The 13,507-nt window shown below is 30.3% G+C and overlaps 2 protein-coding genes across 2 annotated transcripts in view; one reads left to right on the plus strand and one right to left on the minus strand.

Annotated features, from left to right (window-relative positions):
* The window catches only part of LOC118192638 (WD repeat-containing protein 27-like), a 169,448-nt gene extending 162,028 nt beyond the window's left edge, over positions 1–7,420 (minus strand). Inside the window, exons 1-2 of the mRNA XM_085820553.1 lie at positions 7,193–7,420; positions 5,021–5,147 (exon numbers count right to left, since the gene is read on the minus strand). Of these exons, the coding sequence (XP_085676679.1) occupies positions 5,021–5,147; positions 7,193–7,336 (271 nt within the window). The 5' untranslated portion in view covers positions 7,337–7,420. The remainder of the gene's footprint in view (positions 1–5,020; positions 5,148–7,192) is intronic.
* A 416-nt stretch (positions 7,421–7,836) lies between these two features.
* LOC118198165 (deubiquitinase DESI2) overlaps positions 7,837–13,507 on the plus strand; it is a 76,776-nt gene continuing 71,105 nt past the window's right edge. The window contains exons 1-2 of the mRNA XM_035369782.2: positions 7,837–7,990; positions 8,358–8,424. Coding sequence (XP_035225673.1) covers positions 8,389–8,424 — 36 coding nt within the window. The 5' untranslated portion in view covers positions 7,837–7,990; positions 8,358–8,388. The remainder of the gene's footprint in view (positions 7,991–8,357; positions 8,425–13,507) is intronic.

Raw genomic sequence — 13,507 nt, forward strand, 5'->3', positions numbered from 1 at the left:
TCAAGTTTCTAATTAAATTTAGTTAAAGGGGAAAGGCAACATTTTCTAGTCTCCGCGAAGAACGAAGTAAACAAAGTACGGTTTTCTATCACGCGATTCAACTGCATGTAGAATGTAAATAAATTTATGAATAAGTATCTATAACTTCGTAAGGAACAAAATATTGGTTCTATTGGAGTCAGAGAAGTGTTATTTTCCTAAATTTGCATACCAGACACTTCACTACGTTATACAGAAAAAATACACCAATTTCACATATAATTTCACTAAAATTTTCCTTACCTGTACATAATTCGTAACAATTACCATACTACCCATTCATTTTTTTTTTTTTTTTTTTTTTTTTTTTTTTTTTTTTTTTTTTTACATACATTTATTTACATACGCTCATGCTGTCACATGCACTAAACTCTAAACTACCTTGTTCTCACGTCCGAATTTTCACTGTAATAGATGCCTGCGAATTGTCAACATCTAATTGCATTGCTCCCCAAGACTTTATGCCATGTAATTGCTTTCAATTTTCCAACATAATCTCATGTATATTCAACTTGCTATTTTCACCTACGGGTGAAGATGTACATGGGTGCAGCTATATTTCTAAAACCAAGCAAATGTCAATGGTATAAAATTAACGTACTGGTAAAAACTCTATGAAGTTGTAGGCCAAAAAATGCGTGACCATCAACATTATTATTTGAAGAGGATGATCTCGGATAGAAAACTGCCCTTTTTCTGCCAGCAACTGTCATCTTCAGAAGACTTCTTAATAATATGATTCTTGTTTATTTTTACATGAAGCTATGGAAAATAGTTCTGGCAAGTACAACTTGCAAAAAAAAATAATGTATTTTAAATATTTATTAAAAATATGTATTATATTTAATAAAGGCCTATTTCATAATTATTTAATGTCATTACTGTAAGTTGAACTTCACTCAATAATTAAGCAGGATGGTCTCGGATAGAAAATAATTCCATTTTTCTGATGGCAACTCTCATCTTTAAATACTTATTATAAATACTAAATTAACAGTATGCTTGTTAATTTCTATCTAAAGCTATGGAAACTAGTTCAAGCAGATGCATGCAACTGTAAAACATAATACCTTTAAACTATCTATTTAAAATATGGATTATATTCAATAAAAACCTATTTCATAGTTAATATTATTACTATACGTTAAAATTCACTTAGTAATTATGGAGGATGTTCTCGGATAGAAAATAGTTCCATTTTTCTGCCTGCAACTGTCATCTTGAGACACTTCATTTCAATAACATTATGTTTGTTTATCTCTACCTGAGGACTATGGAAACTAGTCCATCAATAAAAATAATATGTTTAACTACTAATATGTATTATATTTAATAAAAGCCTCTCTCATAATTAATATCATTACTGCAAATTTAATCAATAATTATGTAGAATGGTCTCGAATGGAATATAAAGCAATTTTTCTACATTGAGCATTCACCAGAAGCCAAGCAATAAGATCACTAACACTAATATTTTGACCCTGGGTTTAAATCTCAGCAGATGGGCTAGCTGGATATGCCTTTTCATGGTTTTCCCTACTTTAATGTGAAAAACACTGTTTCCCTTAGACAGTCCTTCACAAAAATTTCTTTCATCTTAGGCATACAGTCTTTGTGTGCTTTGCAGTAATCCACAAAATCTAACCTTTTATCAAAACAGTCAATCTACAGATGCTTAAAAAATATTGTTTTTACCTGAAGCTCTAGCAAATAGACTGTTATCACTTGTAAGTAAAATAACGTTTTTAACATTAATTTATTGAAAATATTGTTTATAATATTAATTTATTGATTGTATTGTATTATTTATTGTGTTGTATTTATATTTATTCAGACTCAATATCCTCATGGAAATTTTTAGCAATTAAGCAGGATGATAATGGATATCAGTCATGTTTCTACCAGCTAAGGTAGAAAAAATGGAATACAAACGAGAACACTAAATGAAGTTTCATGATTTATTTCCTGTGTAAAATAAAAAAAGACAAGTTCCCTTACACATCATCCAAAAAAGGCATCTCATTCCATAAGCATACAGTCTTTGTTCGCTTTGTCAGTCAACATCATTAATGCAAATATTTGTTTAACAAAGTTATGCATATCTAGTTCTACATGAAACAGCTTTCTTACTTCCGTAATTACCTACTGGAATTATAATTACCCTATATTCTGGCGTATAACACACACCTATAATTTCAAACTACATTAAAAGATTTTTAGATATATTCACCATATAAAGCATGCCCTTTACATTACAAAAATATGAAAGATAACTTGTACAGTGCTCTTATCTTTTGAAGTCATTCATTCAAAGACTTTTCCCAGGCTTTCGAACAATGGTATACTGAAATGACAAGCGATAAGGGGAACAATACTTTTGTGAGTGGGGTTGCTTGACAGAGTAAATAATTGTGCAAGGAGGGTGGGTTGTAGTCAGTGCAGGTGCGCACAAAAATGCTGTTCTATGGGTTTGAGAAAAGGGGAATTTAATTTGGTATGCGAATATATGAATTAGCAGATTTGCAGAATTAGAAGTCAGATATTTCCTCTTTTTGTAGTCATTTGAAGCTGTGACTTTGATGTGAACATCGAAGGCTTTAATAAATTGCATTTGCTTTAGTTGAAATACAGCTGATCTAATGTTCCTTTTAGTAGCAAATATGGATCCTGCAAAATAAAACAAACACAGCACTGTTTCAAATGCAAAGCCATTCAGTTTGTGAAACAAAATGGAAATCATGCTGCAGTGTTGGTCATAACTTGTGCAATGTTCTTATCTTTTGAACGTGAGATGCAATGCTTTTATCTTTTGAAGGTGTTGGTGGTAGCTTCATATGTGAATGGAAGAAAAATGAAATCATAATACAGTCAAAAGTCGTTAATCCGGACTCGTCGGGACTTCGGCGATTCCGGATTATCGATTTTTCCGGATTATAGATCATCAGTTTAAATCTCGTAAGATGGCATGCAGAAATTCTAAAATTAAAAATATGAAACCGTAATTTATGAAATAAAGAACAATTATGATCTAAAGGGTATCAAAATTTGCAAAAAGAAAAAGCTTAATATTTATTTGTTTACTTTATTAAACATTTCTTTCAATGTAAGTTGTTTAAGTTTTGCTTCGTTTCATGTGATAATATTTTCTCTTTAATTCTATTAAACAGACATAATTTCTTGTTCAGTTACAAAGTTCCGCCGTTCAAGTCCTATAATTGCTGTGTCAAGAACACCGACTAATTTGTCAATCGAAATTTTTTTGTTTTCAATAACCTCTGTCACTTTTCTTCGCTATCGGAAGCGAATTATAATGACGAGGAACTTGTTTTAAATCATATCAAAGACGGAGCATATCGAGATGAAATACTACATTTGGTAAGGAATTATAAGCCAAATAAAATAAAAACATCTGCGCTGAAGATAAGGATAGTGCTGACAAATCAACTTCCAATTCATTAGGCCCCCGCCGCCGAGCAGCGTGAAATTGATAAACAGATTTCGGATTTCAAAACATACTTTCACTTTAGATCCTTTACATATTAACAAATATATATCGGAAATTCTATTTGATATAATCGAAAGTTTAAGCTTACTTTTATAAAATTGCTCTTACAGTCTGCAAAAAATAATAAGCCGGATGCATTTCGAAAATTAAGGAACAACGCAATCATCAACATTGACTGAAATAGATAATTAGATAATTTTAGCTTATACTTCCATTATACATAAAATGCGCACGCGAAAACGTATTCTGCACTTGCGCACACTCATATGCGCAGTCGTAATAGGTCTTACGCGCACGCGTAAACGCCTCTGCGCATGTGTCAACGTGGCGCATGCGCATAAAGTTTTTAGTTTTGATGTCCGGATTATAGATTATTCCGAATTATGGGTGTCCGAATTAACGACTTTTGACTGTAATCAGTATGCCAAAAAATATGCTTTGCGTAAAGGAGTAATAAAATGGCCTATCCTAGTAGAAAGTATTGCGAAATGGATAAATGGGCTCTATTAAATCGCTAGAATTACCAGAAACGACATTTGGGTAGATAAAGAAATCTGATTTTTGCATTATCATCTTATTCTAATTTTTAAATCTATCATTTTTATATCCAGAGTATAACACATACCTATAAATTTTGATATCATTTTCTGTATTAAAAGTGTACATTATATGCTGAAATATACAATACATTGTAATTAAATTACAATCATGATTACATTGTTATTAGGTTATGCAATTAATTTATAATTACAATTACAGCATGATTGCAATTACAATACAATTAGATTTCACAACTGCTATGTAATTACAATCAAGTTATACAATAACTCTATAATTACAATGTAATTGAAATTGCATTGTAACTGTAATTAGATTTTACAATTACATGTAATTATATATTAATTGTAATTGAAAAAGCAATTACATTGATATGGTAATTACAAAGTAATTATATAATCTAATTACAATTATATTGTAATTGTCTTAGTTTGGCAAAATGTAATTGTAATTGCAATTACATTTTGCTCAACTCTGCCCAGTTCTGATACTCATTCTATAATTTTCCATTTTATAAGAAGTCGTATAACATAAAATAACCATATGGATGTTATATGGAATGGAATATGTCATTTTGATTTTCATTTGATGTCATAGTATATCATTTTGAAATTCAGAATCAGATAGCAATCGGTCTTAGATTTACATCCTCTTTACTGAACAAATTTATCTGTTTCCAAGGGATTTGACACACATCCCTCTTCTTCAAAAAGCGAAAACATTCTGACAAATATGCTCTGAATATTTTATTATTGAAGAAGGGACATTTGCATCAATTTATTTTGAAATGCATGGAGTTTTTTTCATGAAACTAATATCAATCTAAGACTGAATTTTGCTTAGTTATATATAACATAATAAGACACTTATCCTAATAATAATAATAATGCATTAACAACTCATTATATGATTATTTACCTTCATTCTGCAGCAAATCCCACAAGATGATATAATCAGAAGAACATGAACAAAGGTAGAAACTGAAAGGATCATGAGAAAATGCAAGAGAAGTTACAGTGTTGTGATGCCCAATAAGTATAACAGGCTAAAAAAGAATACATATTTACATTTATATTAAACATGAAATGAAAAATTACAATACATATGATATGCAATTTGACAGTTAGCAAACTTTATATGCAAAACAATTCAAACTACTGTTGCTGCCACTATTTTTTCCAGAACACCTCTCCTGTACCTTTCCTCTAATTTACTCAGCAACTATGTTCCCTGGTCAAATCCTTATAAGTATCTAGGAGTGATACTTGATTAAAAAAATAATCTGGTGGCTTTATAGTGATGCTGTATTCAAGGCTGTGAGATCTCAAACCCCCTCTTAACTCAAAAGAGTCATATGTCTATTAAAAACAAAGCTTTTCTCTGCACTGCCATCATCAGACCAGTTTTTATGCATATGCATACCATATAGAGTTCTGGAGCAAAAATTCATATAAAAAAGCTTCAAATTTTTCAAAGCAAAGACCTTCATTTAATCCTGATACATCCATAACAATGTGATTCAATTTGACCTCAACATTATGCCTGTTGATGTTTTAATTAAAAATTTTTGACAATATTTTTTTTTTTTTCAAAATTTAAAAGATTGTAAACTGTGCACTACTGCAGCTACCAGTATAGACCGACCATGCTATTTGCAGCTCGCAGAAAAGACCTATATCCATTATTCACTGAGAGTGCAGAATCTACCCAACTGCTAGAAGGCAATGCTATGTCCCCACCACCTCAGTTCCAGCAGCCATGCTGCCAATGATGACTGCTATTTTCAGAGCTCCACAACACCTGAACAACCTCTGAAATGCTTGTTATTATCTGTTACTTTAAGAATCACAATATAGCTGCAGAATTAAGTTCTGCCTTGGATATTCCCTTGCAAACATTTATGATTTACTACACTTAAGTGCTATTGCCTAAGCAGCTTTTTAATCTTTAACTGCTATTCTACCTGCTTTAGAGTTTGTATTTTACATCAAAAAATTTTATAGCATTAAAAAAATCATAAAAAATAAAATACACAAATAAAGTTTCAAAATTTTAAAAATTATAAAAAAATATGTTAATTCTTTCTTCTATCTAAGCCATAGAGCCATGTGGCTCCCGCTAGTTTTTCCATAGCTATGTTTTGTGTATTTTTTTCCTTCTGCTCACTTTTTAATTATTCTGATATGGAAGTAAATGGTTCCTAGCCGTAGGCACACAAAAAACCTAATTGGTACTTTTCTGTTTTGCGAGTACAAACGATAAAGTCGCCAACAATGGTACAACTGATGCCAAATGGAATATCTTTGCTGGTAACCCTTTACACCTCATTTTCAAAACAAGTCGCAGCCCTTTCTTATTAGATTGATTGTTTCTTCCAATACTGGCATACAATTACACAGAAATTTTACAAGATAGTTAAATTTTATGCCCTAAGACCATTCGTGGTAATTAAAGCAATTAGAGTGTAATCACACCGCTCACCCGAAGGTGAAAATAAAGAAAAGGCAAAATCAAGGGTTAAATTCATCAAATTCATCATTTCTGATCAGAATGCACTAGCGAAGTAAAGCACTGAAGTTTTACATAATTTCTGAGTAAGCTATTCATACAAATTGAAATAATTCTTGCATTTAAACTTGTATTCCAAATTAAGATTTAACTTGAAATTAATGTAGATAATTACTCACAGAATTAGATTTTTGTAGCATAGTTTACGTGAAATGAGATCACTTGGGGTCACGTGATAGGAATCGGCGAATCAGGAGGTTGAACTATGAAAGCATAGTAAATTCTTAAATTAATGTCTTTTTACAAAATTTTAAACCATAATAAAATATTTATGCCTTTAAAATAAAAAATTCTTAGAACTAACGTTTGTTAACATTTTTTATGTGTATACTGTATGTTGTCGCCAACAAAGTCTGCTTTACGAGATTTGCGCCGGCGAAACGGAAAAGTACCAACTAATCTTTGGACTATGAAAAATAAGTTGATCATCTTTAATCGATTCGATTTTATTTCGTTTAAAATATTTCGTAAATACGTAAACAACAAATATCATTTTAATTATTGAACAGAATAGTCAGATACCTGATTAAAAGGGAAATTAATGAGCCACAAAGCAATATGGCCTCTTTCGTTCAATGGAACGGCAACATAATTTTTTGAACATACACAAACGTTTGTTACCATCTGGGCAGGACAAGGCAATCGATAGCATTCTAAATCCGACATTCTTCTTCTAAATAAATAAAATTCTGCTAACTAATAAAAATAATTTTGAAGTCTAGCAACAACAAAACTGACTTGAGAACTACGGTTCGTAACTTTTGTTTACAATATCAGTAACCATGGAAACTTATAATAGCAGTTAAGTACTTTTTATGAAAAAAGGAATAAACTTTCACGTAAGAGTAGAAAATGTTTGATATTTAATTTTGAAAATGAGACTCAAAATATTACTCATATGATAAATAATATATTAATTTTGATTATAATCAAAACAGAAGTGATTGATAAAATACATAATTGACCGAACTTTGTTTTAAACTTTCATCATGCGCTATAATTCTTTAAAATACATAATTTGTATAAAATTTCAACAGGATATCTAACAAATACTTTAAAAATTTCATTCGGGAGTAATTTTGGCCTCCGAAAAATACCATTAATTTTAAAAAAAGGTGGGGATAGAGGTGATTGGATTATAAAACATTTTACAAGCTGTGTAATGAAAGATTTTAATTTCCTTGAATTGTAATTGTTTAAATCTGTTAGGGATTCTCGCTTCGTACTATGTAAATTTTTTAATAATGCTGTATTTGTGATTTCGTGTTTCATATATATTTTAAAAGAAATACATCAAAATTCATTGAGCACTTAGAAAGGGTAATATTTACGAATCATTTGCAGAATGTTATTTTTTGCCAATTAATAATTTCTTATGTACTGGTTTTTCCGTGATTAGGTTTATTTGATTTAATGCCTTTGTATTGCATCATTTTCATTCTATTCAGTAGACATCTTGGTGTTTAAATTACCAGTTTTAGTAGTTCAAACTGAAATACGTATACTGTTAATGGTTAATTGATTAGTCGCATTTTCGTGTACTTGATTCTAACTTTGTTTGATAAGTTTAGAATACAAATAAGATCCCATTTTAGGATGGAAAAATATTCTAATTTTTGTAGTTATTAAATTAATGGTATTAATAATCACGAAAACTGAGTAAATTATCATTTTCTGTGTTTTACAGGCAGTCGGATATATTTCTACATCAGTTTAAGATGAGAGAGCCAATAATTTTAAATGTTTATGATATGGTAAGTATTTCATATTCTGCGGCTTATTTTGATATAAATTTAGATATATTTGAAATTTCATGCCATAATTCGTGGTCATATATATGTATATAAAAGCAGAATTATCTTTCATATAAATAAACTGCCAAAGATGTTTAAAATAATTTTATTGATCTTATCGCTGCAATTTTTTTTTTTTTTTTGTTTTGTTTATTGTTGTTTTTTGTGAAAGGTGTTACTGATAAAGGGGAAAGTGCAGAATCGCCCACTGCTCGGCGCGTTTTTAAGAATTGTACATACTCGGTATCCATGTTTTCACTTAAAAAAATCGACCTGTTTTCACTTAAAAAAAACATCCCAGAGTTGCACAAAAATGGCATTGCACACTTCCTTGATTTTATCCATGTACACATTGACCTATTTTCACTTAAAAAGTCAAAGAAAATTGACAAAAATCCGATTCTTCTTGCTCTTGGAAAAAGCGCCAATTAAATAAGTGGGCAATTCTGCACTCTAGCCCTGACAAAAACAATAAGAATTTCATTTATAAAAATGGAAAGAACTATAGTGTGGAAATTGTAATGTACAGTTTTATAGGACTCCATAAAGTTTTCCTGTATTTTCATTTATGCAGATAAGTTTGAGTAAAATACAAATTGATACATTATCATTCTGATAAATCTAATCATTGTTAAGTGTAATTTTCATTATAAATATAGTTGTTAAATATTTATATTTAAAATCTGTCAAACTATCAGGTTATATGAATTTCAACAACCTTATCAGTAGAATTTGGTTTAATCCTAGTATCCGGTGCACGCGGGATTTGGCGACTTCTATGATGAGCAGTAAAAACGTTACATGTGTGTCATGAGTAGTAAACGGGTCATTCAAAGAGTATATATAGTTATACATAGTATACAGTCAAAAGTCGTTAATCCGGACTCCTCGGGACTTCGGCGATTCCGGATTATCGATTTTTCCGGATTATAGATCATCAGTTTAAATCTAGTAAGATGGCATGCAGAAATTACAAAATTAAAAATATGAAACCGTAATTTATGAAATAAAGAACAATTATGATCTAAAGGGTATCAAAATTTACAAAAAGAAAAAGCTTAATATTTATTTGTTTACTTTATTAAACATTTCCTTCAATGTAAGTTGCTTCGTTTCATGTGATAATACTTTCTCTTTAATTCTATTAAACAGACATAATTTCTTGTTTAGTTACAAAGTTCTGCTGTTCAAGTCCTATAATTGCTGTGTTGAGAATACCGACTAATTTGCAATCGAAATGTTTTCGTTTTCAGTAACCTCTGGGTCACTTTCTTCACTATCGGAAGCGAATGGTAATGACGAGGAACTTGATTTAAATCATATCAAAGACGGAGTACATCGAGATGAAATACTACACTTAGTATGGAATTATAAACCAAATAAAATAAAAACATCTGCCCTGAAGATAAGGATAGTGCTGACAGATTAACTTCCAATCCGCCGCGTGAAATTGATAAACAGATTTCGGATTTCAAAACATACTTTCGCTTTGTAGATACAAATTACATATTAGTAAATATATATCGGAAATTCTATTTGACATAATCTTTCTAATCTATCATAATCTAATAATGACGTTTCTGCCCCCGCCCTCTGCCGCAGAGCGTGAAATTGATAAACAGATTTCGGATTTCAAAACATACTTTCGCTTTGTAGTAAATATATATCGGAAATTCTATTTGACATAATTGAAAGTTCAAGCTTACTTTTATAAAATTGCTCTAACAGTCTGCAAAAAATAATAAGTCGGATCCAATTCGAAGATTAAGGAACAACGCAATCTGCAACATTAACTGAATTAGATAACTTTAGCTTAGCGTATCACACACATTAAACGCGCCGTTACACAAATGCGCATGCGCACAAACATATTCGCAGCCATAAGGGTCTTACGCGCTCTCGTAAACGCGACGCATGCGCAGAAAGTTTGTAGCTTTGAGGTCCTGATTATGGGTGTCCGAATTAACGACTTTTGACTGTACTATGTATGTAGTGATAGTGTATCTTTGACGTTCTTTGGATCATTTGTGGCGTTGACGATAATTTTCAAAATCATGCCAAGGCTGCACCATAATTAATATACAGAGGATGGAAAAATCAAATTGATATATTAAAATATGAAATGTGTAATTAACATGAATGCTTAATTATATGTGAGCATTAAAAATATGATTTGTTGATTCAAAACTATAATGACAAAATTTAAGATACTTGTCTTATGTAACAGCCTTGGGGAGAGAAAGCAGTGATGGCCCAATTGGGGCGTAAGAAATACGGTTTGTTACAAAATGTCTTGCAGATGTCCTTGAAAACTAAGTTGATTACAATAAAAGATAAATCAGTAATTTTTTAGGTAATAAAAGATAATGATATGCTCTCGAAATAATGAATGTAAAAAAAAATGAGAGATAAATTGGCAAAACAACATAATTTATCGCAACCTATTTAACATTGAAAAATTCACTCTTTACCCTCTCTTTTTAGTGACAGAGTTTAGCAATTACTTAATAATGTCTCAAATATCAACTATAGCCTCTTTTTCTTGATAGAAGATTGGAAATAGTGATTATAGTGAATACACAACAGTTGACACAATGTAATTAAGAAAAATCATATTGTCAACTGTTTGTTTCTCAGAGATGTACAGATAGATTCTTTTTGTAGAAATGAACCATATCAGCATTTTTGCCAAGGCCTTTACAGAAGGCAAAGTACCAAATTAAATATTAGAAAAGTGTCATAATTTTAATACTTTAAATAAAATATCAATCTCTATTTCATCACTTAAGAAGAAAGCTGATATTTGAATTAGCAGAAACAATTTTATTATTATTATTATTATTATTATTATTATTATTATTATTATTATTATTATTATTATAAGAATTCGTAAAAATTTTTCCTTTAAATCTTAACATTAAAAAAAAAGTTTAAATGTGTGTTGTAATTAAAAAGTATAGATAAGCGAAATTCCTCCATGGTAGGTTTTAAAGTTGCGTTTGTTTGAATGTTAATTTGACAATAGCCATAGAAAATTTGCATTTGAAAAGAAACCTAAAGCATATTTTATTGGAAAAAAAAATTCTGCCATTTAAGGTAACTGTAAAATTTTTTAATAATTTTCATATACCGCTGTGCTGGAGTAAAGTATAAGGGGCTTGCCAAATTAATTGATTTCATTTAGATAATGATTTTAATCTTCTAACCTACTTGCTAGTATGTAACACCAAGATTGTACAATTAAGTTTTAGTGTTTTCTATTAACCCATTAACCGCCAAAACTACAAGGAATGTTTCTTTTCTCATGAAAATGATAACAAATATTAAATTAAGCATTTATATCATAAATTTACATTGAAAATAAAAAAGGTGCTCGACTAATCTTTGGAATATGGTAACAGGTAGTTTGGCGACATTTTGGTAGGCGATAAAGGTTACTACCTAGGACTTTGGGAATAATGTGAGACGTACTGAGTTCCGATTACGCATTATTTTGTGTGAGGGAAATGAGAGATCATGAGATATGTGACATTTATGGACAAATCACAGTTCTTTAATCGGAAAAGGGGGTAAATTCGTAAAAATATCGGTTGATCTTTACAATATGGTAACTGGTAGTTTAGCGACATTTTGGAGGCGATAAAGGTTACTACCTGGGACTTTGGTAATAATGTGAGCAGTACTCAGTTCCGATTACGCATTATTTTGTGTGAGGGAAATGAGAGATCATGGGATATGTCATGTGATATTAATGGACGAATTACGGTTCTTTAATCGAAAAAGGGGGGAAATCGGGAAAAAATCTGGAAATTTTGTATTTGGCTTTATTCTGTGTTGTGTGAAACAGTGTTCCTGAATTTTTGGATCCCATGGCCGTAACTAAAGTGAATTCAAAATGGGTATTTATGTATGTATTAATTTAATGTATGTGCTCATTTATATTTTAAGTAGTGTTTTTGAATTTAATTATATTTTAATTAAATGATAGTTATTTTGTGAATTTTATGTGTGTAGGAATTTGGTATACGTTTTAGTTGAAGTAAACGTTCATGGAAATAATTTAAATATCTGACACTAAGTATTTGTAATGGTTGCGGTATGAATTCGTTGGTGATGTGTATAATGTAATAGGTGATTTAGAGGTAAAAGTTTTTGGATATTTTATTTATTTTATATGTGGAAATGTTCATATTTGGAAAGGGTAAATACTTTTTCGCGATCAGGTAATTTCATATATGTTCTTTTTACCGGGTTTAAAGATTGAGAAAATTGTCATGTATTTTCGTGAAATTTTTCTGATTTATGAGAAAAAAGCAGTGTACATGGATATAGTGAAGAGTGCGCAATGCCATTTTTGTGCAATTCTGGGAAGGTTTTTTAAGTAAAAATAAGTCGACGTATACATGGTTTAGTGATATTTTAATTAAATGATAGTTATTTTGTGAATTTTATGTTTGTAGGAATTTGGTACACGTTTAAGTTGAAGTAAACGTGCATGGAAATAATTTAAATTTCTGATACTAAGTATTTGTAATGCTTGCGGTATGAATTCGTTGGTGACGTGTATAATGTAATAGATGATTTAGAGGTAAAAGTTTTTGGATATTTTATTTATTTTATATGTGGAAATGTTCATATTTGGAAAAGGTAAATACTTTTTCGCGATCAGGTAATTTCATATATGTTCTTTTTACCGGGTTTGAAGATTGAGAAAATTGTCATGTATTTTCGTGAAATTTTTCTAATTTATGAGAAAAAAAGCAGTGCACATGGATATAGTGAAGAGTGTGCGCAATGCCATTTTTTTGCAATTCTGGGATTTTTTTTTAAGTAAAAATAAGTCGGCGTGTACATGGTTTGTGTGTATGTGTTATTTTGAAAACTAAAGTGAATTCGAAATGGGTATTTAGTGGGATTGAAAGGGGTAGTAATAAGTGTTTCTTTAAGGTTGTGCGAGATAGAAGTAAAGATGTTTTATTAAGTTATTTATTTTACCTGGTACCTTGCTGTGAACTATAAGTATGATTTTAAAGATCCTAAAACA

The sequence above is a fragment of the Stegodyphus dumicola genome, chromosome 7 (genome assembly GCF_044657685.1).
Source record: "Stegodyphus dumicola isolate Sdum_Otavi_A_Nest chromosome 7, ASM4465768v1".
Taxonomy (NCBI): Eukaryota; Metazoa; Arthropoda; class Arachnida; order Araneae; family Eresidae; genus Stegodyphus; species Stegodyphus dumicola.